Here is a 27,247-nt window from a genome sequence, read left to right as displayed (position 1 = left end):
ATGATCAAATTATTTTGACAGTATTAAACAATTTTTAAAACATAAGACAAATTTCTTAGCTTAGTTTTTCAAAAAAAAAAAAAAAAAAAAAAAAAAGGAATAAAATACGATGATGCCCTTATATATCTTTTTTAACTGTATTTATTTCAAAAATAAGAGCCTTTATAACAAAACTCAGAACACCACATTTAATTTAACAATGGCCAATAGGCAACATTGGCACATATATCTATTGGTATGCTTCCGTTATCAGGACCAGATACAGAACGTTATGTATATATTCTTATATGCATGTATATGTGTATGCATATATACATGAGCATACATTCATTTTTAACCCTTTGACATGCGCAGTATTATTTTTATCATTTTTTTAACTAAAAACTCTAGAAATTGAATATTATGATCCCAGAGACAAATAATATATGAATTAAAAAAAAACTCTCTTGTCTATTGTTTTGTGGGTGGACTGTGAAACCACCGCGCATCTAGGATTTTGAAACTTACTGAGGTAGTGTGTGTGTGTGTGTGTGGGGGGGACCTGCCTTTCTCCATGCACATTTCCAATAAATGATGAAATTTGCGAATTTAAAAAAAAAGTGTGTAAGAATTGCATTATATGTAAATTTTTATTTTACAATGTAAATCATCAGAAAAAATTTTACAACTTAACATTTATGTAATTTCTCTATAGCAGTGAAAATATAAGTATCTACATAATAAGGGCGTTCAGATAAATGGCTAAAAAAAACTCGTTATTTATTTTTTAATTTCAAAGAACACTTTTTTTTTGTGACTCTGTTCAAAGTATGCTTTGTCTTTTTGGTACATGCATAGACATATGTCCAGCGTTATTTAGTTTCTTTTCATATGGCACATGAAATTTGTGGTTTTTTATATTAATGGGGGGGGGAGGGTTTGGTCTTTTTGGCTTTGGTACGGATCATTCTTTTCCCATTCATATTTATTTATTCGTATTTCGTCCCAAAATATTTAGAAAATATCTTTATTTTAAATAAAACTTTCACAGGATTTCTATTTTTAATTATAGCAAAGTATGTTTACATTAAATTTAAACCACACAAAATAATTTATAAAATCATAATACTAGCTTCAGAAGCAAGTGTGTTGAGGTCAGAGAACCCTTATCTATATCCAGGTAAAAATAAACATTAAAAATAAACATATAGACCCCTAGGGGTCTATCTGACCCAAGGGGTCGAATGGGGGTCTATTGGGACTCGAAGGAAAAACAGTTCTTAATACGCAAATCACACATATCTAACTTTGTACATAAAAATTTAAAATATTTTTATAATTGACTTAATATTATATTCTTTATAGAAAATAAAATAATAAATCAGAAAACAATCTGCCCCTTTTTTCCTTATGGGTTTTCGTATGTATACCGTGACGTCACAACTTGACCTTGTGACCAGTTTGTAATTTGCACGACTCATAGTATGTAGCCAGAAGAGCGATTGAGGCTTATCTGTGTCTCTTGCTGGCAAACCCATCAACCAATTAGGAGCCTTTGGCGCAGACTTGGCGAGCGACGACACTGCCGTTGGCTTTCTATGCATTAAGCGCGAAGGCAATCTTCAGTCCTCCGTTTTCTTTCTTATGTGTGTGGTTTTAGTTCTTTTAGTTTTTTTCTTTTTTATACTGCAGTTACGCATCGTGTCGTTGGTTTGCCCTTTGTCTCCATCGCAAACCATACGAGCCTTGCATATGAGTCAGATGCATATGTGCGCTTGTCCAGTTCTACACTGGATGCTACAAACGCAAATACAGTCAAAAGTCATTAATCCGGACTCGTCGGGACTTCGGCGATTCCGGATTATCGATCATCAGTTTAAATCTCGTAAGATGGCATGCAGAAATTCTAAAATTAAAAATATGAAACCGTAATTTATGAAATAAAGAACAATTATGATCTAAAGGATATCAAAATTTACAAAAAAAAAAAAAAAAAAAAAAAAAAAAAAAAAAAAAAAAAAAGCTTAATATTTATTTGTTTACTTTATTAAACATTTCTTTCAATGTAAGTTGTTTAAGTTGCTTCATTTTATGTGATAATACTTTCTCTTTAATTCTATAAACAGACATAATTTCTTGTTCAGTTACAAAGTCCCGCTGTTCAAGTCCCGTTAATTGCTGTGCCGAGAATACCGACTAACTTGTCAATCGAAATTTTTTCGTTTTCACTAACCTCTCTGTCACATTCTTCATGTCTTTATCCATTTTTTGCAGCAATTCCACTTTTTGTTTGTTGGACATCGAAACATAGTTTCGTTTTGTAGATCCTTTGGAAGTTCCAGCATCGGAAATTCTATTTGACATAATTGAAAGTTCAAGTTTACTTTTATAAAATTGCTCTTACAGTCTGCAAAAAATAATAAGCGGGATCCAATTCAAAGATTAAGGAACAACGCAATCATTAACATTAACTGAAATAGATAATTAGATAATTTTAGCTTACACCATCCGTTATACATTAAACGTGCAGGCAAAAACGTATTCTGCACTTGCGTACACGCATATGCGCAGTAGTCAAGGTCTTACGCACACACGTAAAACGCCAATAATTCTGCGCACGTGCCGAGATCATTCCGGATTACGGGTGTCCGAATTAACGACATTTGACTGTATCATATGCATTTTCAGCTATCTTTGTGAACTGTGCACAGTATTAAATGCTTGTAGTGTCATTATTACTACTATTATATCTACTATTGGATAATTAGTTATTGTTTCTATAAAACTATTCGTTTAGTTTTGATATCAATTTTAATTATTGTTTCTTGTGAAAAGGTAAGCTTTAATAATGTGGATTAGTAAAATATACCAACTTAATTTTAACTTATTTACAGAACACTAATTTAAAAATGACAGCTTCAGTATCTAAAAAGAACCTCAATTGATAACGTCAAGATCAACATACAAGATGAGCTTGCTGAACTATTGTCCGATCTTGAAGCAAAAACGCTTATTAAAAATTTGGCAATACATAAATTTTGGACTAATGTAAATATAAAGCAAAAATATGTGAAACTTTACGAAATGGCTCAGCCATTTATGCTGGCGTTTTCAAGTTCGTATATGGTTGAAGACGGTTTCAGTCACGTTAATTCAATTTTAACTAAAAACAGAAATAAATTAAATGTGGAGCTTCGAGGGGATTTACGGTTAAAATTGACTAATTTTGAACCCAATATAGCGAACCTTGCCAAGAAACACCAGGCACACTCATCTCATTAAGAAGTAAAAAATCTGTAGCTACTTTACTTACTGTTTCTGATTTATTAAATATTTAGACTAATATATAGTTTTATTTTAATTACCTGAAAATTACCTTTGTGGGGGGTCTATGGAGATTTTGAAAAATTATATAGGGGGCGATGATCAAAAAAGTTTGGCGACCCTCTGCTCTAGTGGCTCAGTGGTCGCGTCCTGAAGCCACAAAGCAAATGTCATATAGATATTTTTATATATATGCAGTTTAATTATTGCTATTTTTTATTGTTTATGATAGAAATTATGATGTGCCATGAATAACTTTTGAAATATAAAGTTGTTTATATTAATAAAAGGAAGTCATTTTGTCTCATTGAAAACAAATTTTAAAAGGCATCCGATTTGAAGTACTAAGACATGTATGATTCTGCAGTCATTTTGTGTTATTTAGAGGTAAAAGATCAGTAATGAACTGGTTTTCACTCGAAGATTTTGGAAAGAAGAGAAAAAATTCATCAAAAGATTAATTGTCCCATTGAGAATTCCCAGTAAATCGTCAGTAATTTTTACGAAATTATTTTTTTCGCGTTCGCTTTAGCAGCAAGGGAATTACTCAGCAAGCGTGGATTGTCGCATTCTGTTTTTTTGTTTTGTTTTGTTTGTTTGTTTGCACGTGCAACGAATTTTCTTAATACGTCGTTGTTACGAAATGAGTTAAAAAAACTGTATTCTCAATATCTTCTGCCTGGCAACAAAGCCGAATTTCCAACAATTAAAGAATCCTTCAAAGGAAATAACTATGCATTTTGCAACGTGTGCGTGTGTGACTTCATAATAAGTCACGGTGGAAGAAGCGACATTGTGAAGAATGTTAAGTCTAAAAAGCTTGAAGTTAATGCTTCGGCTTCGACAACGTCAAAGAAAGTTGATGATTTTTTTTTTCAAATTCGGCTACGAATTCGGATGCCGATGTCATTTTGGCAGAGTGTTTGTTTACTGCATTCCTCATCAAACACAACGTGCCGCTAAGCGCTGCCGATCACGCCGGTCAACTTTTCAGACGGATCTTTCCCGACTCCAAGATTGCTCAGAAATATGCTTGTGCTCGCACGAAAACATCTTCTATTGTGAACGAAATTGCTTGCGATGCACAAAGTAAAACGATAGCTGCACTCCAGAATTCAGCATTTTTGGTGTCAATCGATGGCAGCAACGACAGCGATTGGAAGCTTTACCCCATCGTTGTCACATATTTCTGTGATGTTTCTAATGAAATGAAAACTCATCTTTTGCGTCTACCATTGTTAAATGGAGATGCTACGGGGGAAAATATTGCCTCCTTGGTAATTAATGAGTTGAAACAACTTAATATCCCAATATAAAACTGCATTTCATTTGGTGCAGATAATGCTCATGCCATGGTGGGTGACAAAAAGGGTGTAGCCTCTTTCCTCAAAAAAGAGCAAAATGAATTAATTGTTATTGGATGCCCATGCCACTTAATTAATTTGGCAGCAGAAAAAGCTGCAGCTGCTTTACCATTAAACATTGACCAGCTTCTGATTGATGTGTTTTTCTATCTGGAAAAAAGTGTAAAAAGGAAGAAAACCTAAAAAATTTCCAAGAACTGTGCTGTGGTGAAACGAGAAAAATTCTGAAACATGTATGCACGAGATGGTTATCCTTAGGCAGAGCGCTAGGAAGGTTTATTGAACAGTGGGATGCATTGCTAAAATATTTCCACGAAGAGACCAAAACGAAACCACAGATCCCATCAAATTTGTCGGCATATAAGATTCCGAAAACCAACTTTTCTTCTAATCAAAATGCTTTAAAAGGGAAAAGCCAACACACAGAATCAAACCCTTTAAAAAGAAAATGCTTAGAAGACTCCTCAAAGGTCAACTTTGTTAAAGAAGTTGAAGGGAAGAAGAAACAGTCTTCTGTTAGCCGGGAGGAAAGGATTTTCTATCTTCTTTCTTCGGATTTGAACAAAGCATATTGTAGTTTTGTGTTAAGTACCATTAAGATTTTTGAAAGTGTAAATACCCTTCTACAATCAGCCTCGCCAAAATCTCCCCTGCTTATCCAAATTCTTAATGATCTTTTGAAAGAACTTTATAACTAAGTTTGTAAAACCCTCCATTGTGAAAAACAGTGTGTTGATTCGTGTTGCCTATAATAGTTTGGCAAATCAAAAGGATGATCTTATAATTGGAAATCAAACCAGGGAAGTTGTAAATTCTTTGAAAGATCATGAGAAAAAAGAATTTTTTCAATGTGTTAGAAAGTACTTTTCCTCAGCCTGTGATTACATTGTAAGGAAGTTTCCTTTGAAAAATGAAGTTCTTTTAAATGCTGAAGTGGCAAATTTGAAACAAATTGAAAATTCATCTTTTGAAAAGATTCCTTTTTTATTGATAAATTTCCATTTTTGTTAACAATTAAAGAAAATAAATGCCACAATGATGCTTTAGATGAACTACAGAACCAATTTTCTGCTGCACAGTTTGAAGACTTTGCCAGTTCTGGAGAAGATAGACTTGATGTCCTCGTTGGTACCTTAAAAAGAATAAAAAGAGCTGATGGAACACCAAAATATGATAGACAAGCAAGAGTTTTATGTGCTATTCTCATAATTCCACACGGTAATGCTGAGTGCGAGAGAGTCTTCAGTGTTGTGAAGAAAGACAAAACTATGTTTTGTTCTACAATTTCACCAAAAACTCTAGAAAACATTTTAATTGCTAAATGTTACGAGGAAACTATTGTTATGACAGGAAATTTTCCAAAGAAGTTTTGGCTAAAGCCAAAAAATGCACTTGAAATTCATAGCAATAATTTTTTTGTGTAACATTAAGTTCTTGTTTTATGATTCCTAATAAATTTTTTAGTTACTACTTAATTGAGATTTACTAATGTAAGTACAATTTTCTTTTTTCTATTTGTATAAATTGTTATTTTTTTAATATCAAAGTATATTAATTCTTCGTGTTCTTCTGAATTTTGGAGAAAACTTCTGAATTTGGGGGAGAAATCTTCTGAATTTTTATCTTTAGAGGTTGGCAGGTATGCTAATCACCAGATCTTGGTCATGATAAATTATTGCCCATCACATTTTAGTTTGTGCCACTGTAGAGCGATTTTTTATTTTTTTAGAGGCATGAGATGCAGTGGCGTAGCGAGGGGGGCAAGGAGTGTATGATGCGAGTGGTGCCAAATGGTCTCCAAACAAGATTTTCATTATATCACTGTTTTTTTTTTTTTTTTTTTTTTTGAGGGGGGTGCCAGTTATGCTCGCTACTCCACTGATTAGATGTAAAAAAATTTCATTGCTCTTGCTGGGATGCAAACTCCGGAATTGCTAGCAGGATATGCTTCCATTTATATCAGGAAGGCATGGTACAGTACTAAGTTTATCTGCACAATATTATGGACATTATTTTTGCCATGTTTAAAAATAATTAAGCTGAAACTTTCCTTTCCAACTTGGAATTTTCTCAGTATAAAAGTGTAAGAAAATAACAAAATGAAATTAGCCAAAAAACATTAAGTTAGAATATGTAATAAATATATCTTATGTCAGAATTCATATTCTGAATAGTTGAATAAACTGAGTCATGCATTATAAAGCAAATTCAAATTAATTTCGTGTTCTTTTAAAATGGTGCTGAAAATATCCAAAAACTCAATTTTTTCTTATTTCAAGCTTGGCAGTTAGTTATGGTATCTCATAACTTTGCTTGCAGAAAATATTAATTTTGTGAGAGAAAGCAAATCATGCATTTATTAATAATGCTTAAATGCATGTGGAAGCAGAGCTTAGAATTCTTGTTTCCGGAAAATATGTAATAAAGTCTATGTGGACTCTGGAGATTCTTTTTCAGTGTTTATTGATAACTAGATGAATTTTATATTGACTTTTCTTTTTTGCTGTTAATTTGTATTTTAAGTTCACAATTTAATATTCCTGTAATTTTGTAAGCATGGGAATGTGCATGTTCCTTTATTTTATATGAAAGAGTACATGATGAATGTGTATATTTTGAATTGAATCTGGTGAAATGTCTATAAATTAGTCTTTGCCTACGGTTTCAAAAAGAAAATGCTTTTTTGACAGACAGTTTTATACTGGATATTCCAGACTTTCTATGCTTCCATAGAAATTCCATTCCTATGAAGTAATTACCATTATTCAAAAGCACATTTAATGGCCATTTTTTAAAATTATTATTAGGTAATACATCTTTCAGCATAATACAAAACCATTTACTGTTTATTTATGTTACCAATTTATGATTCATGTCCCTGAAAAATTCTGTTTTTAAAATCTGAAAATTCAGTCATTTAAATTATTATATTTATGAAATATCAATAAATATTATGAATTAATTTTTTTATTTTCTCTATGCGCGAGACCAACATTTAATTGGAATAATGCTTATATAAAATATATTTTGAAAGTAAATATTCCTTTCCAGGTGATAAGCATATGGATTGCATACAGATATCGACAGCAAAAAGACCCTAAATTGGATCCTAGTCTTTTATTTATCTAATACTCATCATTATTTTCAAGATATTAAATTATTTGTGATCTACATATACTGAAGAGAGTTGCTTGCATACATTACTTGCTTATATGTGTTACGAAAGGTATCTGCAATGAATTTAAATATCTGATGATCTTAAGAAGTTGTAGATGATGATTTTATGTATGAAATGTTCTGAGGCCTACATTTTTCTTTTTAGTTACATATGATTATTTAACATTTTTATGTAAAGATTTCATAGTGTTAAAAAATATGTTTAATTTTCTACAGGTTGTAATGCGAGTCATACTTTTATCTAATGTAGGTTGTCTGTATTTAAGTATATCTTCTTAGATATTAAGTATATCTTCTTAGTAAATATTTTACTAAGAAGGGAGGAGAAATGGTTTGGTGTATTTAGAATCCACATATGGTAATTGTATACAATGTTACTTTTAGGCTTTAAATTAATTATGCAGGAATACAAATTAAAATTGATTTATACATTTGACCTACAAATTAATATTTTTTTATCGTAATGTCTTTTTCAATCATTTCATGAAGGATATTAAATATTTCTTTTTTACTTTGTAATTTATTAGAATTGCCTGCAAGGATTTAAGAATTCTGTGACTTCAATGTAGAATTAAGTATATGTACTTTCTAATTGATTATGGAAACTATTTTACCTTTTTATGACTTATTCATCATATAATAATTGTATGGAACATTATAGAATTGATCAGAAACATTAATTTATTCAGAAATCTTCTAGGTAGCCTTTTAATAAATTTCTTCACATTTAAACCTTTAAATTGCTTACTATTGTATCAGTGTATATAGTTATCACCTCAAAATAAATATTTAAGCTATGAAGATTTCTTATTAAATTTTTTCTTTCATTCTATACATGTCAGTTAAATTTACTGTTAATTTTGATACAACTTACTGTGGATTTTGTATTTACTATATTCAGTTAATTTATCAAATTTACTTTTTGGAATTTTTTTTAGGGGGGCATCTGAAGATTTATATAGTAAACAAGTATTATTAAAAGTTTTTTTTTTTTTTTTTTTTTTTTGCTAAAAGCTAAAATTTAAAATCAATTTTGTGTTACAAACCGTACTGTACATTAGTCAATCTCTTTTGTAAGTTTATTTTTGCATTTAATATTTGTGGTGTTTAATTTTATCTCTTTATTCATACAAACATGAACTGAAACTAAAGTCTATAAAAAATTGCATATTGTTTTTATGCTACACTTTTGTTTGAAGACTTTACAGAAAAACTATATAAAATAGGCATTCAACAATTAATATGCTATGTTTTTGTATATTGCTTAAAATGCAATCCCGTGAAATATAGGCTAGTCAATATGTGTACTGTTTTATTTTCAACTGTTAATTTCTATTTTACATATGTACAGCTTAAATGAGTTTTAAATAAACAAATATTTAGTCACTTTGTTTTTAATCACAATCAAACACATATACATTTTCAACATGATAAAAATTTTAGCTCAGTTTTTCATAAAAAAGTGATAAATATTTAATGCTTTTTAAGATCTTTTTCTGGATGGAGAAGGTCTATTTCATTCCATGATGGCAGTATCATCTTATTTACTTGCACTCTTTTAGCAATATGTGGCCATAATAGAGCGTAAACTAGAACTGAACCAGCATGAGAAAAATGAAGTCCATCAATGAGGTATCGAGGCCAATTCTGGAAGGGGGTGAAAAAAACCCACTATCATCCACTTATGCGCTTACACAATAAGGTAAGCATGGTACTTCCTTGTTAAAAGAGCCACCAAATTCTGAAGATTATTTGCCAGAATTAGGCAAGTTAATTGGCAGATTTTCAACATGCTTATTTTAAAAACTTTTTTGATTATGAAGTTCATATAATATAATTGATTCACTATTTTTCTTTCTCTAAAATATTTACCATTTTTAAATTCATAAGCAGTTGGGGAGAAAAGTGCGATGTTTTACAATGTGCAACATATTTGATTTTTTATACTGTAGACTGCATGATATTCTTTCATTATTTCTCTCTATATTGCTGGCCGTTTTCAGCTTTCCATTAAGTGTTCCATAAGCAATTAGAAATTTGCAATATTGTTCATTCTGTCATATTCTTCGGTACTTTTCTCTAAAATATTAATCATATTTAACTGATCATCAGCTGAAAAAGAAGCAGTGATTTGTTTTCAAGAGCACATACTTTTGCATATGGAGTGAAAGCACAAATATAGCCACAAGTTTGATTGGAGGATTTGGAAATGCAACTGAAAATATGCAAGGGGGCGAGGGAATCTTATGCAAATAAGTTGTTTTTATGGTTCCAGGATTCCTTTTACTGCTTTCCTTGCTTCATTATTTTTGGATGGAAGAACTAAATCAGAAGGTAAAATAGATAGTTAAATATAAGTGGAAATTAAAAAGTACCAATATTTCGGGTTATAATAGCAGCAGTTATCAAATTATGGCTACTTTAAAGATAAACAGATGTCAGCCCCTCTAATACATGGCAGTTTTAAATTCTTTGAGGTTGCTGTAACATTTTTGTCTTTGTTTTCCCAAAAATTAATTTTAAATATAGCCAAAGTGTTTGCAGTGGTCTTTAACAAGGAAGTAACCATAAAGCTTATGCATGTTATAAATAATTTTATAAAAATTGTAAAATTAATATCATGATTTAATCAGATCTTTGATAACAAAATTATATCTTTTCACATAAATTAAAAAAAAATTAAAAAGTGCTAGTTTTAAAGAAACTTAGGGAAACAGACTATAACAATAGGTGGAATGAATGATTTTCTAAACTGAAATGGATATTAAAAGGTTTGATAGCTGTTTCAACTTTCGTAAGACAAGTGAAGGAGCTTCATTGATTGAGTAGTATTCAGTTAACATTTCATGACTCCATCAAAATTTTACTGAATTTCAAAGCATTTTGAACAGAAGCAGTATATGGGGTGCTGAAGATTTACCAGTTTGAGAAAAGAGTTAAATTTTAATACTTTCACCTGATGCTCAGATATTAACTAGGGGATTAGTATTAATAATAGGCCGACTAGAATAGATGGGATTAGCTGACTGGAATGTGAGGCTTTGGAATTTAGAAGCAGAAACTTTTTTTTTATATATTGACAAGTAGTTTCAATTCCAAACCAAGATTTATAATCAATACATGAAAAATTAGAAGTTGAATTGGCAGATTTCAAATGAAGATGGTCCACTTCATAACTTAGTTTTAGACAAACATTTACTTGTGTTTCTTATAAAGAATTTGGAAACAAAATAGAAAATTTAAGATTTATATAAGTTATATCAGTTTGGGAATGATATTCTGACATCAGCATTTCAGAAAAAAAAAAAAAAAAAAAAAAAAAAGGGGGGGGGGGGTAATTTGAAAATTACTTTTGTTTTTAGGTTAGTTACAAATCCTTTTATACTTCGACCTATGCTAAACAAAATAAAAAAAAAAAAAAAAAAAAAGGATGCATGAACTAGGTTAGAAAATGGTTAAAATATGAACTTCATTAACTGTAATAAGAAAAGTGTTTAAATTAAACATAATAAAAGCAAAGTAACAAAGATTTTCAAATTGTGAAAATGTTACACAAGGATTGAACTTTCAATGAGAATTAAAACTGGAGTGAAATATTCATCAAATTCCAATAATAATAAAAATTAACATCAATGTAAAGAAAGCAAAAGAATGAAACTACCTCCCCCCCCCCGGGAAAAAAAAAAAAAAAAAAAAAACAGCAGCTAGTTGCAAAAAAATCAAACTGGAAAAGGGACATGTGAATGTAAAACCTTCCCCTTTCTAGGGACTTGCATCTGATTTCCCTTGAAATTTGTAGTTTTATTCAAAATCTACACCATATGATGATTGCTTTTCTTTGGAAGGGGAGGGGGAGCTAATTTAGAATTTTACATTAGTATGTTTCTTTTACAATTTGAAATATATATACTGGCTAAAATCACTAGACAGATGAATTTATTAATCAAATGTTCAACTAATATTTTTTTTAAAAGATCAGTATGCATTTCAGGTATTAATCTTATGTCTGACTAATATTTCTGGGCTTTTAGATTCCCCATCTAAAAGAACAATGATCAAATTAAGTCCTCATTAATTTTCGAAAAGTATTGAACCAATAGTTTACCAAATAATTGTGCAGATCCAGAATCAAATACAGTACAAAGTCTTTAATCTGGATTCGTCTGGACTTCGGCGATTCCGGATTAGGGTTTTTTCTGGATCATAGATCATCAATTTAAATCTTTTAAGATGGCATGCAGAAATTATAAAATTAAAAATACGAAACCTTAATTTATAAAATAAAGAGCAATTATGATCTAAAAAGTATCAAAATGTACCCCCCCCCCCAAAAAAAATATTAAGTTTTTTTTTTTTTTTTTTTGTTTACTTTATTAAACATTTCTTTCAATGTAAGTTGTTTAAGTTGCTTCGTTTTATGTGATAATACTTTCTCTTTAATTCTATAAACCGACATAATTTCTTGTTCAGTTACAAAGTTCTGTTTTTCAAGTCCTGTAATTGTTGTGTCGAGAATACCGACTAACTTGTCAATCAAAATTTTTTCGTTTTCACTAACCTATCTGTTACGGCGTCCCCCCCCCTGCGCCGCAGAGCAACATGAAATTGGTAAACAGATTTTGGAATGGTTAGAGAAAAAAAGGATATGCCTTTATCCATTTTTTGCAGCAAGTCCACTTTTTGTTTGATGGACATTGAAACATGCTTTCGCTTTGTAGATCCTTTGGCAGATCCAGAATCAGAAACTCTTTTTGACATAATCGAAAGTTCAAGCTTACTTTTTATAAAATTGCACTAACAGTCTGCAAAAAATAATAAGCCGAATCCAATTAGAAGATTAAGAAACAACGCAATCTGCAACGTTAACTGAAATAGATATTTTTAGCCCTATATCATCCATTATACATTAAACGCATATAAACGCTACACATGCACAGAAAGTTTGTAGCTTTGAGGTCTGGATTATAGATCATTCTGGATTATGGACGTCCGGATTAAAGACTTTGTAGTGTATATAAGCATGTTTGCAGAGTTATAATTGTGGACAGGATAAAAGTGCAGAAGGGGTTTTCAGCAATTTCAGCAAAACTCCCTTACGTTTGTTATGTTTCTTGCAAGATTTATGGTCATTATTTGCTGCAATTTGTGGCACCAGTTTCAAGACACTGGATTCATATTGAGAAAATCTGGACAAAGTCGACCAGGATCCACAGCTCTCATTGAGCTGTATGCTGCCACTGGAACCCGAGTTTCATGGTCTACAGTGGAGGTGAGCAGGCATTATATTGAACAAAAATTTAAATCTCATACCCCTGCATGAGTTTGACAAAGGCTTCATGATTGCCTATCCTTGAATTTTTGGGGGCGCAATTGGTCCTCGGTTCCTGTTAATGGACGATTACATAAGGCTCTCAGCTAGTCGAAGATTATCTGGAAAATGAGAATATTTGCTGCATGGATTCATCTCATCCTCCCCCTCCAAGAACCATCCTGGAGTCGAAAACTACCTTGCTAAGAAATGGGCAGTCCTTTTGTTCAGAATGCTTGTCACACTGCATGACTTGTCTGGCTGCGAGGTTGGAATATACCTCATATTAGATAAATTTTCAGTTTGATATTGCAATGCAGACTTTAGACATCTTTTCACTATGAGCTTTAGTGATAATCTTGCACACATAAAATAGTACACTTCGAAAAAAGAGGGGGGCCAGTTCTGTACAGGCAATTGATGAAATTTGACTTGTGTTTTCATGTCTCGAAGGTGCAACTTAGGATATGTATTAGATTTATATGTTCCTCTAAGAAGAACGTCCGACTCGAAGGATGGGAGCGTCTATTTAGTAGGCTAGAGTCTCATTCGTTATCGGAATTAACCAGACAAATCTTTCCACCAACTAAGAATGGCTATGCACCACCATCCACAGAATAAAAAAAGAGCTCTTAAACTATCAATGCTTTCTGTGTCCGGGCTGGGTAAATTTTCCCGTGTTGAGTCAAATTAAGCCACATGCTCTATTCCTGGTGGTGCCCTTCCGTCAATTCCTTTAAGTTTTAGCTTTGCAATCATACTTCCCCCAGCGTTGTTTAAATATAAGTACTTCGAAACAAAATTGGACTTTTTCTGAAATGACATGCCAATTTGTTTCCATATTTCAATTCTACGATTCAAATTATGCCAAACTGCGAAGTTTTGTAAAAATTGCACAAGTACTTTTTTAAAAATTAGCCTTCAAAATTTTAGTTTCTCAATGTTTATTGAATTTGATATATATTTATTAATATCTCTTTTTTTTTATTAAACTTACTTGATTCCTTCTTCCATAATTCAAAATTTAGGCTTCATCCAAATATAATTCATCCACTTTTTATAATTTATTTTTAAATATTAAATAAATTTTTCGAAAAAAGTTTTGTATTTATAACCTATAAAATTTTTAACATCATCTTAAAATAGATATACTTCTAGGCACACCTGAAAAAAATGAGTTTTTTATTCAAAATTTTTTAAATTTGATATTTGAGCAATAATAATGTCAAATGGTTTACGCTCTTTGTTAAAATAATTTGAAGGTATGAATGATGACTTTTTCCTGCTCGTCTACAATGGCAAAAAAAAAAAAAAGGAAAATAGGTTGCCATAAATTAAGAAGTTTGCTGAGTAAATTATTCTTGGCAAAAACTGAAAAAAAAAAGGCAAGATAAATTTTTGAATTTCACACCAATTTTACAAAATTTCATGTTTAGGCATAATTCGTCATAGAATCCAAATATAGAAAAAAAATTGGCATGTCATTTCAGAAAAAGTCCGATTTTCTGTCAAAATACCTTAGAAATAATTAGAACAAAGCTAATATAAATTTAATATATATCCCAAGTCATGCTTTCGAGATACGGAAAACACAATTTAAATTTCGTCAATTACCCCAGTAGAATAGGAAACTGTCCCATTTTTTCCCCTGCAGTATACATCTCTTTCTGTGTTTTAAATGTATACTTTTAACAAATTTCATTAAAAAATCTGTCCACTAGTTTTGCAGCAATTTGACGTAATGTACAGATTTTCTTCATTTTACACATGAGTGTTATATTACATACTTTATTAAGATATTTCTGCAAATATATTTTTAATAATCATACTATACTTGAGAATTTACCTCATCTTTGATCATTTCTTGATATAGATTAACTACATCTACTTCACACTTCTGTCCAACTTTAAAGCAAGCTTCTGCATATTCTGAAACTGTTCGGTTATCTCTTAATGGTAAACTTCTACCTGTAAAAGTATCCAATTTAAATAAAGAGTATAAATTATATATAATATCTATAATCAATTCACAGCTTATTTTCCTTGATTTAAAATGTACTTTACGATTACGATTTACATTTTTGTTCAAACTGTACATTTATTGTAATGAAATGAAATGGTACTGAAATAATCATAACTAAAACAGATGGACAGCTCTGTAAATATTTACAAACTGCATTCATTTTAAATATAAATTTGAAAATATATAGAGAGTTAAATTTAATTTTCCTGTTATGATTTCAACTGATCATTTTTCTTTTGAATTTAGTGAGTTAATGAAATGAATGTAAATTTAAAACAAATTCCAACAATTAAAAGTATGAGATAACAATAAAATACAGATTCATACAACAACAAAAGTATGAAAAGTAATAGAGATTTCTGACAAATGTTTTAATAATGCCAAAAATATAAAAAAAAAATTATCATTTATATTAATTACCATAGGGAAAAATTATGAGAAATGCATTTATATACGAGGGCCATCCAGGAAGTAGATTACGTTTCCGTCTGTGTCCGCTAGGGGCGGGGCTAGCGCGGCCATCTTGGGGTCAGAGCGTTGCGCAGCTCAGTCTGCATCTAGCCGTGCTAGTGAGAGGTTCGTGCTGTGCTCCGTTCAGATACTGTGACGGTTTGAAATGTCTGCGTTAATTGAAAATCCCGCGAGCTGCGAGGTGCGCTCAGTAATAAGGTTTCTGACTGCAAAAAACTGTAAACCGATAGAAATCTATCGGCAGCTTCGTGAAGTGTATGGGGACAACATTATCACTGAAGGTGGAGTGCGTCAGTGGATCATAAGATTTCAAAATGGCCGAACCAATGTTCACGACGAAGATCGAAGTGGGAGACCCAGCATAGTGACCGCCGAACTTCTCGAAAAAGTCGATGCTAAAGTCCGTGAAAATCGAAATTTCACAATAACGGAACTTTCTTTGAGTTTTCCACAAATTTCGCGAAGTTTGTTGCACGAAATCATCAGCGAAAAGCTTGGTTACCACAAGTTTTGTGCAAGATGGATTCCAAAAATCTTGACAGAGGACCGCAAAAATCAGCGAATGGCTGCAGCGTTGAACTTTTTGGACGCTTACCATAAGGATGGTGACTCTTTACTCGATCGCATCGTTACTGGTGACGAAACATGGGTGAAACATGTGAACTGTGAAACGAAATTGCAATCAATGCAGTGGGGGCACACAAGTTCTCCCCAAAAACCCAAGAAATGCATGCAAACAATGTCGGCAAGGAAGATGATGGCGACTGTTTTTTGGGACAGAAAAGGTGTAATTTTGGTGGACTTCCTGGAAAGAGGCACTACAATAAACTCTCAAAGGTATTGCCAAACTCTCCAAAAACTCAGAAGAGCAATTCAAAACAAGCGCAGAGGAATGTTGAGCTCTAAGATCTTGTTGATTCACGACAACGCCCGGCCCCACACGGCAAATGTCACTCGTAAAGTTCTTGAATCTTTTAAGTGGGAGTTGTTTCCTCATCCGCCGTACAGTCCCGACCTGGCACCGAGCGACTTCCACCTATTCCCAGCAATGAAGAAGTGGCTGGCTATGCAGCGTTTTGATGACGACGCACAGCTGCAAGAAGAGGTAACGAAGTGGTTGAAGGCGCAGGCGGCCGAATTTTTCGACGAAGGAATTTCCAAGCTCGTACATCGCTACGATAAATGCCTTAATTTGTATGGTGACTATGTAGAAAAGTAGTATTTGAGTGTGGCTTTCATCTGTATATAATAAAATTTGTTTCCTATACTTTCTTTATTTTTTTATTCCAAAACGTAATCTACTTTCTGGATAGCCCTCGTATATATGCATGCCTAAAAAGAGACAGGCCACATTAATTGAAGAAAAGTGCTATTTAATCATGCAAAATACTATCTGCTTAAGTGAATGAAGCTTAGAAGACTTTTTGCAGGAAAATTGCTTACATGAAAAGATTTAAATTTGAGGTACAAAAATTTAGAAATCCATACCCTGAGATCTACCTTTGGCAACAATGCTGTTATAGCATGGATAGCATTTTGGTATACTGGCTTCAGTTCAATAACCAGATGTCATGCCAGTCTCTCTGCAACCATTGACCAGATATTTTCAATTTGTGACAATTTGGAGTTGCATACCTTGTGTATTGAGGCTTGTATGTGGAATAATGGCAGCCTCAAACATACGGCACAGCCACGAAGTAGATGAAGAATGGAAGCTTCTAACATTTGTTTCCCTTGGTATCTCCACATATGAGTACAGCCATCACTATGCTGTAAACATAAGCATGATTCACTGTAGAAAAGATGTCACCTAACTGATATGTTCCTTGTACATCACTAAATTCACCATCTTAGGATATAACTTGTGATGTAGCTCAATTATCCTTAATAGCAGTGTGGACATATTGTTTATCATTGAACATTGGCAAGTGGAAGTCATTTACCTGCACGTCTGGTCCTCCACAAATGAATTAGAAATTTTCAAAGCAGTCCTTGGACTTCAGCTAACATGAACAGCAATTGTGCAATACCATAATCTGCATTTTCAGTGGACTGTGATTCATTCATGATCATATTCTGAGATGTTCTGATTTAGGTATGAGGAAAACCTCATGCAGATAGCTCATTTGCTGGGATTTTTTATCCAGGTCAACAATTCAGCAGTCTTATCCAATAGATCAGGGGGCGCAATGCAAAAGTCAGTCACTATATATCAGCAAAGAGTTAAATATGCAAAAATGAAAATGCACTGTCATCTAAAAGCAACACCTTAAAACTGCAAAAGAAGGAAGAGCAACTGTTAAGCATTCCCTGGTTTGTTGTTAATCAACTTCTGTAATTCTTTCGTTATAATGGCATGATACTGTATTGCAGTTTTTTCAATTAATACTGATGCTGAATTTTTCTGGTGGTTAGTTTTTTAATGTCTGGAAACTGTACAAGCCATTGAAATATTTTTCTCTTTTATTACAATAGTAAACATTTAGTATCTCAAGTGACTATTAATGAAAGATTTACATGTTATACATTATGTATAATTTTTTAAAGACTATATTAGATTATATATTAAAAATGTGTGAATATATCTATTCTTATTTAATATTCATTTATATTTAACAGGGTTCATAGCCACATTTTAGTTAAAAAAATAAGCACTTTTCAAGCACTCAGTACAGTACTAAATCCGAAATCCAGACTGGTTGGGAGTTCAGCGATTCCGTATAATAGATCCATCAATTTAAATCTGGTAAGATGGCATGCAGAAATTATACAATTAAAAATATGAAATAAAGAACAAGTATGATTTTGAAAGATCAATCATCACAAAAAAAGCTTAATATTTATTTGTTTACTTTATTAAACATTTCTTTCTATGTAAGTTGTTTAAGATGCTTCCACAAAAAATTCAAAAAGTTCTTTTTTCTTGTGTCATATACAGTGGACTTTCCAATGCCATACTCCTTGCATAATTTTGAGACAGATATGCCTTTATCCATTTTTTTTGCAGCAATTCCACTTTTTGTTTAATGGACATCGAAATATGGTTTTGCTTTGTAGATCCTTTGGCAACTCCAGAATTAGAAACTCTTTTCTACATAATCGAAAGTTCAAGCTTAGTTATAAAATTGCCATAATAATAACGGTCTGCAAAAAATAATAAGCTGGATCAAATTAGAAGATCAGGGTGCAGCGCAGTCTGCTACATTAATTGAAATGCCTTAGAATCAGTAAAGATAATTTTAGCCTAGCTTAATAGCGTCCGTTATACATTATTGGCTATTTATCACAAGATTAGCGATGTAAGCCAAGTTGTTTCGCTGAATTTTTGTCTTGCTTCTATTGTGTACTGAATATTAAACCTGAATTGTATTAGTTATTTACTATAGCTATGTTTATTTCTTGCACATGCTTCAAACTAATCAGAGTCCTGAATAAATAAACTCCCACGCTTAACTTACTCGTACCAGTGCTCGATACCGCCTGGTGCAGTCTCTACGGTCCTAAATTCTGCTACAAAGCTCTTTCCTAAGTTCTAAACTTTGGATCCCAGTGCTTTCCCTAAATCATAAAAACTTCTCATCCCTTAATTCTGCTGCTCGGCCTTTCCCCAAATTCCAAAAAATTCGTCTTCTCTAAATTCTGCCGTCACTTCTGGGTTTATGGTGAATAACAAATCAGTTATTCTTAATTAAAATAGCACTAAATGTTATCTTTTGGCCTACGAGTTTCATTAACAAAATCTATTTTTAGCATGTGAAAGGAGATTTTTGTTGAATTTTTCCTCATCAACATTTCTTAGAGAACTTAAATATCTATAATCATTGCCAAGCGTATTGTTAGCATAAAAGGTTGCCACTCTTGTTATTCAGTTACTATATATTTAGTGCCCAAGTGAAATTAAGAATCACAATTTGTAAGTGAAAATCTCCTTATGTTTTATTATGGAAGGAAATATTAAATGCACATGCGTAAAGCATTAATTGGGAGAAAAAAAAAAAAAAAAAAAATATTGCGGCTTTGAGGTCCGGATTTTAGATCATTCCGGATAATGGACATCTGGATTTTGGACTTTGTACTCTATTTATTAAGAGAGAATGACTCAACCATGGTTACAGAACTAGTTTACAATGAGAGGAAAAAACTATGCAGAACTAAATTATATTACAAAATTTAATGATGAAATTTCAGTTCAAAATAGAGAAAATAAATAATAATAAGTCATATTTATTATATTCGCTTGGCACCTAAAAATAAATACAATTTATTTTTCGACTCATATTAATATTTAAATAATTTAACTTAAATTCTGAACATTTTCCAAATTTTCATTGTATAACAGTTTTTCCTTAACAGATATTGCAAGCAAAGTAATTTAACTAAAAATAAATTGCTTCATGCAGTCATCCTTTAACAATAAAAGCTTAACTAACCGGCATACTCGGAAATTGCTGAATATCTGAAAATTAGATAGTCGAGCGTAACTGGTCAAAGAGTAAGGGGGTAGACTATAGCCGTTCTTTAGATTTTTTGGCTAAATAATGCTTTTGACATTTCAATATGTGCATCACATAAAAAATAGCCCAATGGAACTGAAAAATAATCTGCTTAGCAAGCACAATAAAACTTTTTTATCTCTGCGAAATATCGCAAATGTTATTGTGCAACACATGCGCCTTAATCCTTCTGCATGTGATATTCCATAATCAGAATCAACAGCTGCCGGTATTCAGATAATAAATAAAGGAAAGCGCCCCTTTGCTCCGTCCGGTTTTCACTGTCATACGCCCATGTGGCATATTTATAATTGAGCAGGACATGTTGCGCTCTGCGTGATATCCCTGCCATGCTCATTTGATTAATAAAGATATTTACCAATCTGGGGTGTTCTTCATTCTAATTTTGAACAGACTGCGTTAAATTTCCAGAATAGAATCATTCTTCGCTTGAGTTGGTAGACCGCAGAACTTTTAATCTTATTAAATCCAGGTTAGAAAGTGACAAAAAAAAAAAAAAAAAAAAAAAAGAGTCAGTTGCTTCCTTTGCTGCAAACCGTAACAGTTTCAATATTCGATATTTTGCGGGGAAAGGGAAGAACACCAACTTCCGTACTGTATAATGCATCGGGGGGGGGGGGGGAAGACTATTCAATTACTTTCACTTTATTTATGTCATTCCAAATATTATTCTTTAGAAAACTAATCTGTGTTAAAACACACTTACCCATTTTTGAAGTTTATCTATACTTCAGCAGTTACTGCAAATATATTATTATAATAAATGTTCATACATATGCTCATAATATACGCATACCAATCATAATAAACGCGAATATGAACTGACAACGCGGAACGAGAATGTAAATTATTAAAATCTTGATAGAAATTCAAACGTGTATAACATTGGGTGGAGCAAAAGAATACGGATTGTACTGGAATTTTCTACCGCAATTCTTTGACCAATAGAACAACATGCACCTGTCTGTACTCACGGAGTCTGTACTCTTAATGCAGAGAAAGAGGCAAAAAGGGAGTACGATGCACCATCTGACATTCCATATAAGTAAGAAAAGTTGTTTATTTAGTTGTTTGTTTATTTGGTACGGGGAAAAAAATTTGCATTCATAAAAAAAAAAAAAAAAAAAAAAAAAGTATGCACCTATAAGGGCTTTTATATTTTATTTTCAAATATAAGGACTTGTAAGCACTACGAACCATGATTTAAGCATTTTTGTAATTGTATGAACAATGGTTTCAAAAACAGAGGCTTAGTAAGGACTTTTGACTACAAAATACACTAAAAGTGGTAATATGAACAAAGTAAAAATCGAACAACATAAAGCATAAACCTGGAAATCAATCCTGAAATGAATGCCCCCCCCCCCAAAGAAAAGAAAAAATTAAAAAGCAGAAGTTGAACATTTTAAACATTTTTTTGCCTTTATCAAGAAGAATTATCAATAGAGTTAAATTTCAGAATAACATCTGAATGAAATGCAATAAAAAATAATAAAAGGTTTAAAACTAAAACTAAAGTTCTTTTTAGGGCATCAAGATATATAATATTTTTAGCATCAAGATTCAAATTGCATACCTGCCCTTATGCAATTTGAAATATCTTGATGCGATATAACCTGCCCTGATGCAATTTGAAAGAAAATATATATGTTTTACATTTTATAACTAATTTCAAATTATATACACACGGTTAAAATGTTAGTTAAAATGTGGAAAATTCAGTATGTGTCAATTCTGAATGAAAGTGAAGATTTCTTCACAGATTTTTTTCCACTAAATAATGTATTTTTATGGAATACAAATTTTATATAAAAACTTTCGTTTTTCTTTTAATTACATTCTCTTTGAGTATTGAGTTTCAGGTTTATGCTTTAAACTGTTTGATCTTTGCTTTCTTCATGGTAGGCAGCTTGCCACTTATTAACTATTCCATTCGCATTAATATTTCAGCATTTTGCATTACATTATTAGCATCTAATTAAAAAAAATCATGTGTTGATTTCTTTCTATATGCTACTGAAATCCAATTAACTGGACTACAGATTAACCAAGCCTTGTCTAAAAAAAGTTAAATTTGTTTATAGTAGAACTATGGAATAATTACCATAAGAATAAAGCAACATTTTTACAAGAAATGCAAGAACAAAAAGTAACAGCAGTGAGAACAAATAATGTCACATCATTTAGGAATTGTCTTTATCCACTACAATAATATTAATTTACATTATCTAGAATATGTAATTTTTATTAAATCACACATTAAAAATAAATGTATATCTATTAAGCATTGTTTCTTACTGAAAAATAAGAGATGTATGTACAAAAACATGTTTTTTTTTTTATGAAAGTGTTTCTTTTTTTAAATTAACATTTAATTTACATATATAAATGAACTTGTTATCCACAGTAAACTTCTTAAACACTGCTGAAAGGTAAACTGTTAACTATCCCTGTTTGATAATCTGTTTTATGTCTTGTGTTTTAACTGATGTCAGATTAACTGTGATTTTGGGTTAACCATGGACACTATCCCCAGTATCACCTTAACTAATCGTGACCTTATTTTATCTACATATACATAAAATTTTACATTAAATTATACATGAAAGTTTAAATGAAAGTTTTTTAAATGGCATCCTCGAAGCATGCCCTTATGGTTCTAGATTTCCAAAAAAGACAAAATGTGAAATTTAAATTGTATGTAATCACATTACAGTTAAAAATATGAGGATTTCAAAATAACACACAGCAATTATTTGACTTTTTCTCTCAAGACAGCATTTTTATGATGAATGACATAATGAAGAGTGCAAACTCCCAATCTATAGGTTAGACATTAATACTTGCAGTTACAAACGATATATTTAAAAATACGGTTCATAAGAAAAATATTTACGAACATTGATTTAATACCACTCTCAAACAGTACATTTGCACACTGAATCAATGGCATGGCTAATAATGTTGAATTTGGACATAGAAATATAGATGAGTAATAAAGTTTATTTTATTCATTTCATATACATGAGACAAGAGATGTTTCAACTGATGCACAACTGATTTGCTGTGTTAGGTATGAGTTTATTTATGGCATTCAGGAAGATATGTTGTTAAATTCCTTTGAAGCCAGACGGCGCTGCCATCGTTACTGTTCACAAAAGAATGTTATTTACTTTTTAGAATTGCTTCAGTGGCTAAGTAGAGTGTGGAAGCTTGAATGTCTTCCACAAATGAGTAAAATAAAGATGATGATATATTATAGTTTGTTAATTAGTTTAATTAAGAGTTACAGTCCACTGAAATAGTCGGACCAAGTGTTATTTTCAAAGACTGTCAACTCGTCCAACTACACAATAAGTTTTTAAAGCCCTAAATGTGTAAGCCCATGAAACTGGAAAATATGTGAAGGTTTTTGTTTGGATTGGACTCATGCATTCACATGTAGGCATAGTGACAATATGACTAAAGTTAAAGGTGTGGCACCTGATGTTACCTGAACCTAGTTTCATTCACACAAAAACCTTGATGGCCAAAAGTATGTTATCAATATTCAAAACCATATCAGAAGAAATTAAGATAATCAACTTTATTAATCCAAAGCCCCCACAAAAGCAATATTTTCATTATATTGTGATGACCTAAGTAGCAAGCACAAACAGTTTCTTCTTCATTTTTGAAGTGCTGGCTTTCACAAGGTTCTTTAAATTAAGACAAAGTTCTGTATTGTAAACAAAATTAATGAAGGTTTTACTTCACTTCTTGTTGATGATAGTTTTCCAGATGTACTCTTAAAATTAAATGAAGTAAAGCTCTGTCTACAATAGAATTCTTTGACTGTTTTGTTCCTAAGGTAAAGTAATGGAATTTAAGATCAAGCTTGGTTTCTGGATTAGCCGAAATTGTGAAAAAGACATTTTTCACTATTTCCAATCTTGGATTACTTTTCGTAGAAAATAGTATTAATTATTGGAAAATAATAATTGTAATGATGTATATTCGCATCTCGAAACTCTGAAGCCACAATTTGAATGTTATTTTCCAAGAGGTAAATATTATGAATTTTCATAGTTTTATGATCCTTTCCATTGTGATGGTGGTGGTGTATTTAATTATGGCAAAACACACTAGGGCTATCTGCCTAAGGGAAGGGATGTCTTCGTGGAAGACTTTCTAAGGGAAACTGGCTCGTATACACGTTACATGGGGAAAACCACGAAAACACCCATAGAGCCAACTCGTTCACGGGATTCGAACCTCGGACCTTTTCCATTGTGATATTGAAAATAATAAACCTATAGTTATTGAAAGAGAACATGAACTCTCGAATGTAATCACATAAATAAAATTCAAAGCAGATTGAGCAAGTATGGTTGACCTAAAATAGACTTGACGTATGTATCAAGCTTGTTTAAAAGCTTGAAAGCACACATCCAAACATAGTACAAGAATTGGCAGGCTCATCCAACTGGTTAATGTGAATACCAATATTTATTTAACTTTTAGTTGATTCTTTAGGGACAGGAATGTGGCATATGCATCCACTGCCAACGTTATCGCATAGCCATGTGTATCACATATGAATCACAGTTTAAATTGACTTTTAGGACCTTAATTTCATAGTAGTATTCTTTATTGTAGGTATTTTGTGTCAAAATCACAGGAATGAGTAATATAAATAAAGTTGCTGATATAAACACAAAGTGATTTCTTAATAGGCGCAGTGGCTAGACTTCGTGCAGCAGCATCACGTGTTCGGGGTTCGATTCCCGACCCAAGTGATTTCCATCACTTGGGTTGATAAAATGTGTACCACGTTCGCTTGGGGACTAAACACTGGGGGTCCTGCAACAAGCTGACCACTTGTTAGGGCATATATTTACACACCCTGGGGCCCACGGTCAAGAAAGCAGATTCTGGGCACTGCCGGCCTTGGCCCATTAGGGCTGTCATGCCACTGAGTTTATTTTAGATGTTCTTCTGAATAACTTTTTTTTTGGTGTTAATAAATCCTGTGGTTTAGACAAGTTTTAAGTTTGTGTCTTTTAAGAAATTCCAGTTTATCCACTTAGTGCACATTGGCTGTACTGAGAGAGAAATTAATTATGGTACCACTTGAAAACACAAACATTTGCCAATTACATATGACTTATATATTTAAAGTCATATGTAATTGGTAAAATATGTAATATATAATCCCCAAAGCATTACTATTATAACTATAACAGTTGTTTTCTCCACTGAAGACTGAGATTAGAATCTGCCCAATGTGGATTAAAAAATGTCTTTTTTTGCAGACATTTTGCAGCTAAACAAAAGGAAGAAATCTATTTAATGACATTTTAAAATAAATTCAGGTATTTTATATTTATTTAGCAGCATGCATAAGCAAAAAATATGTGCATTAAATGTTTTGATGGTATGTCATCATATTGCTAGAATTAGTTTCAGGAGTAAGAATATTTCAGGAGAGAATATTATATTAATATTATATTATTAATAAATAAATTTAGAAGAAAGAAGCCATATTAAATGGTATAAATAATAAAGTTAGTTACTTAAAGATTAGAAACAATTACAATAATCAATGATATTTTGGCAATATTAAATGGGCCTAGATGACTTATTACTATTTTTTTATTTTACTGCAAAATGACAAATAAGTAGTCATTAGAAAGAAAAAAAAAAGAAGTTTTGCGTTAAAATCTTAGCATATGGTATGGTCTTGCTACGATTTTAAAAACTGTCGCCAACACCACCCGTTTACTGCTCATCATAATGTCGCCAAGTCCTGTGTGTATACTAGGACTGACGATATTTTGTTAGAATACCATATAAAAGATAAAAGTTTAGCTGGCTCGATAAACACTATGGTGAAAGGGCTTAATCACCTAAAACTATCTTAACAGATAAAATACACAAAGGAAGCAAGAAGTTGAGAATGAGGATAACCAACATTGCAAGCGGCGAAAAACTTAAGAACTGATAGTGCAAACCCTGAGTGTGGTGAAGGTGAACATGGAAAGTCACGAAGATCAAAACAAAAGATACAAGTAAAATAAGAATAAAAATGAGATACATGAAAAAATAGTTATAATACATATAATACTAACTGCAAATACAATAAAAACATAGTGAAAATTGCTAATGATTATATACAAATAATTTCCATATTAAGTGGGAGTCCCTAATGAGATGGGCTGCAAATGGACTTGTGTCATGATCCTCCTCTAAAACTTTATAAGACAAAATATGCAGATGGCTTGCATGTTCACAGACTGTGGCCTTATCGAAGACATTCTTATTCAGTTCCCTTAGATATACATCAATTAATTACAGCTTGAGGTCTCTGTGCAGAGTTGCATTACTAACATAGTAGTGTGCGTTGGTAGTAATTCTTAATATCTAATTTTGCACAATTTGGAGCTTCATAATATCTTTTTCTGAGGCGGTAGTCGAAGCAGGTGAGGCATAGATAATTAAGGGTCTAATTGCTGTGATATAGATTAGCCTTTTCTTCCTTTTCAAGTTGGAATATTTTCCTAACAGTGGTATTAAGGCTACTGACAACTCCAAAGACTTTCCTTTTTATAGCTACAACATGATCAGTCCATTTCAGTCTTTCATTCAAAATCACTTCCAAGTACTTGAACTTTATACACTTGTGGAGACTTTTTCATTAAATAAAACTAATTGGCAGGCTCACCCTGCCAATCATTTCTTCTAACAGAGTTTGTGAGTGTTTTCTTCTAATAACAATCAATTGAGATTTACTTGCATTTATGGCAATGCACCATCTGCTGCACCAACTTTCAAAGTCTGGCTTAAGATTCTGCAATTTCTTGATCGCATGGTTTGCATTTGCAGACTTTACAGCAAGCGCTGTATTGTACGCATAGCACCCAAGAAAGTGATTTCTGTGAAGTTGGGAACGAGGGAAGTCTAAGACATGAAACACGTACAAAACCGGTCTCAAAATTGATCTCTGGGGCATTAATATCAAATATTAGAGAAGTCTCGTCTTACTGAGACTGTAAATTTTCTGTTTGAAATGAAAGATATGATGAGTTGAATTAATTCACACTCCATA

General features: G+C 32.0%; 2 protein-coding genes across 4 annotated transcripts in view; one reads left to right on the top strand and one right to left on the bottom strand.

Moving 5' to 3' along the window:
* The window catches only part of LOC118203140 (tetraspanin-13-like), a 36,094-nt gene extending 26,864 nt beyond the window's left edge, over positions 1-9,230 (top strand). For both annotated transcript variants that reach the window (XM_035375395.2, XM_035375396.2), the window contains one exon: positions 7,719-9,230. In XM_035375395.2, coding sequence (XP_035231286.1) covers positions 7,719-7,796 — 78 coding nt within the window. In that variant the 3' untranslated portion in view covers positions 7,797-9,230. The remainder of the gene's footprint in view (positions 1-7,718) is intronic.
* Positions 9,223-27,247, bottom strand: part of LOC118203139 (isoamyl acetate-hydrolyzing esterase 1 homolog) — a 90,859-nt gene continuing 72,834 nt past the window's right edge. The window contains exons 5-6 of one of the 2 annotated variants that reach the window (XM_035375390.2): positions 14,999-15,120; positions 9,223-9,491 (exon numbers count right to left, since the gene is read on the bottom strand). In XM_035375390.2, coding sequence (XP_035231281.1) covers positions 9,318-9,491; positions 14,999-15,120 — 296 coding nt within the window. In that variant the 3' untranslated portion in view covers positions 9,223-9,317. The other variant, XM_035375393.2, reaches the window with a different exon arrangement.

The sequence above is a fragment of the Stegodyphus dumicola genome, chromosome 6 (genome assembly GCF_044657685.1).
Source record: "Stegodyphus dumicola isolate Sdum_Otavi_A_Nest chromosome 6, ASM4465768v1".
Taxonomy (NCBI): Eukaryota; Metazoa; Arthropoda; class Arachnida; order Araneae; family Eresidae; genus Stegodyphus; species Stegodyphus dumicola.
The sequence above is the reverse complement of the archived record's forward strand: the minus strand, read 5'-3'. Positions and strand labels throughout refer to the sequence as shown.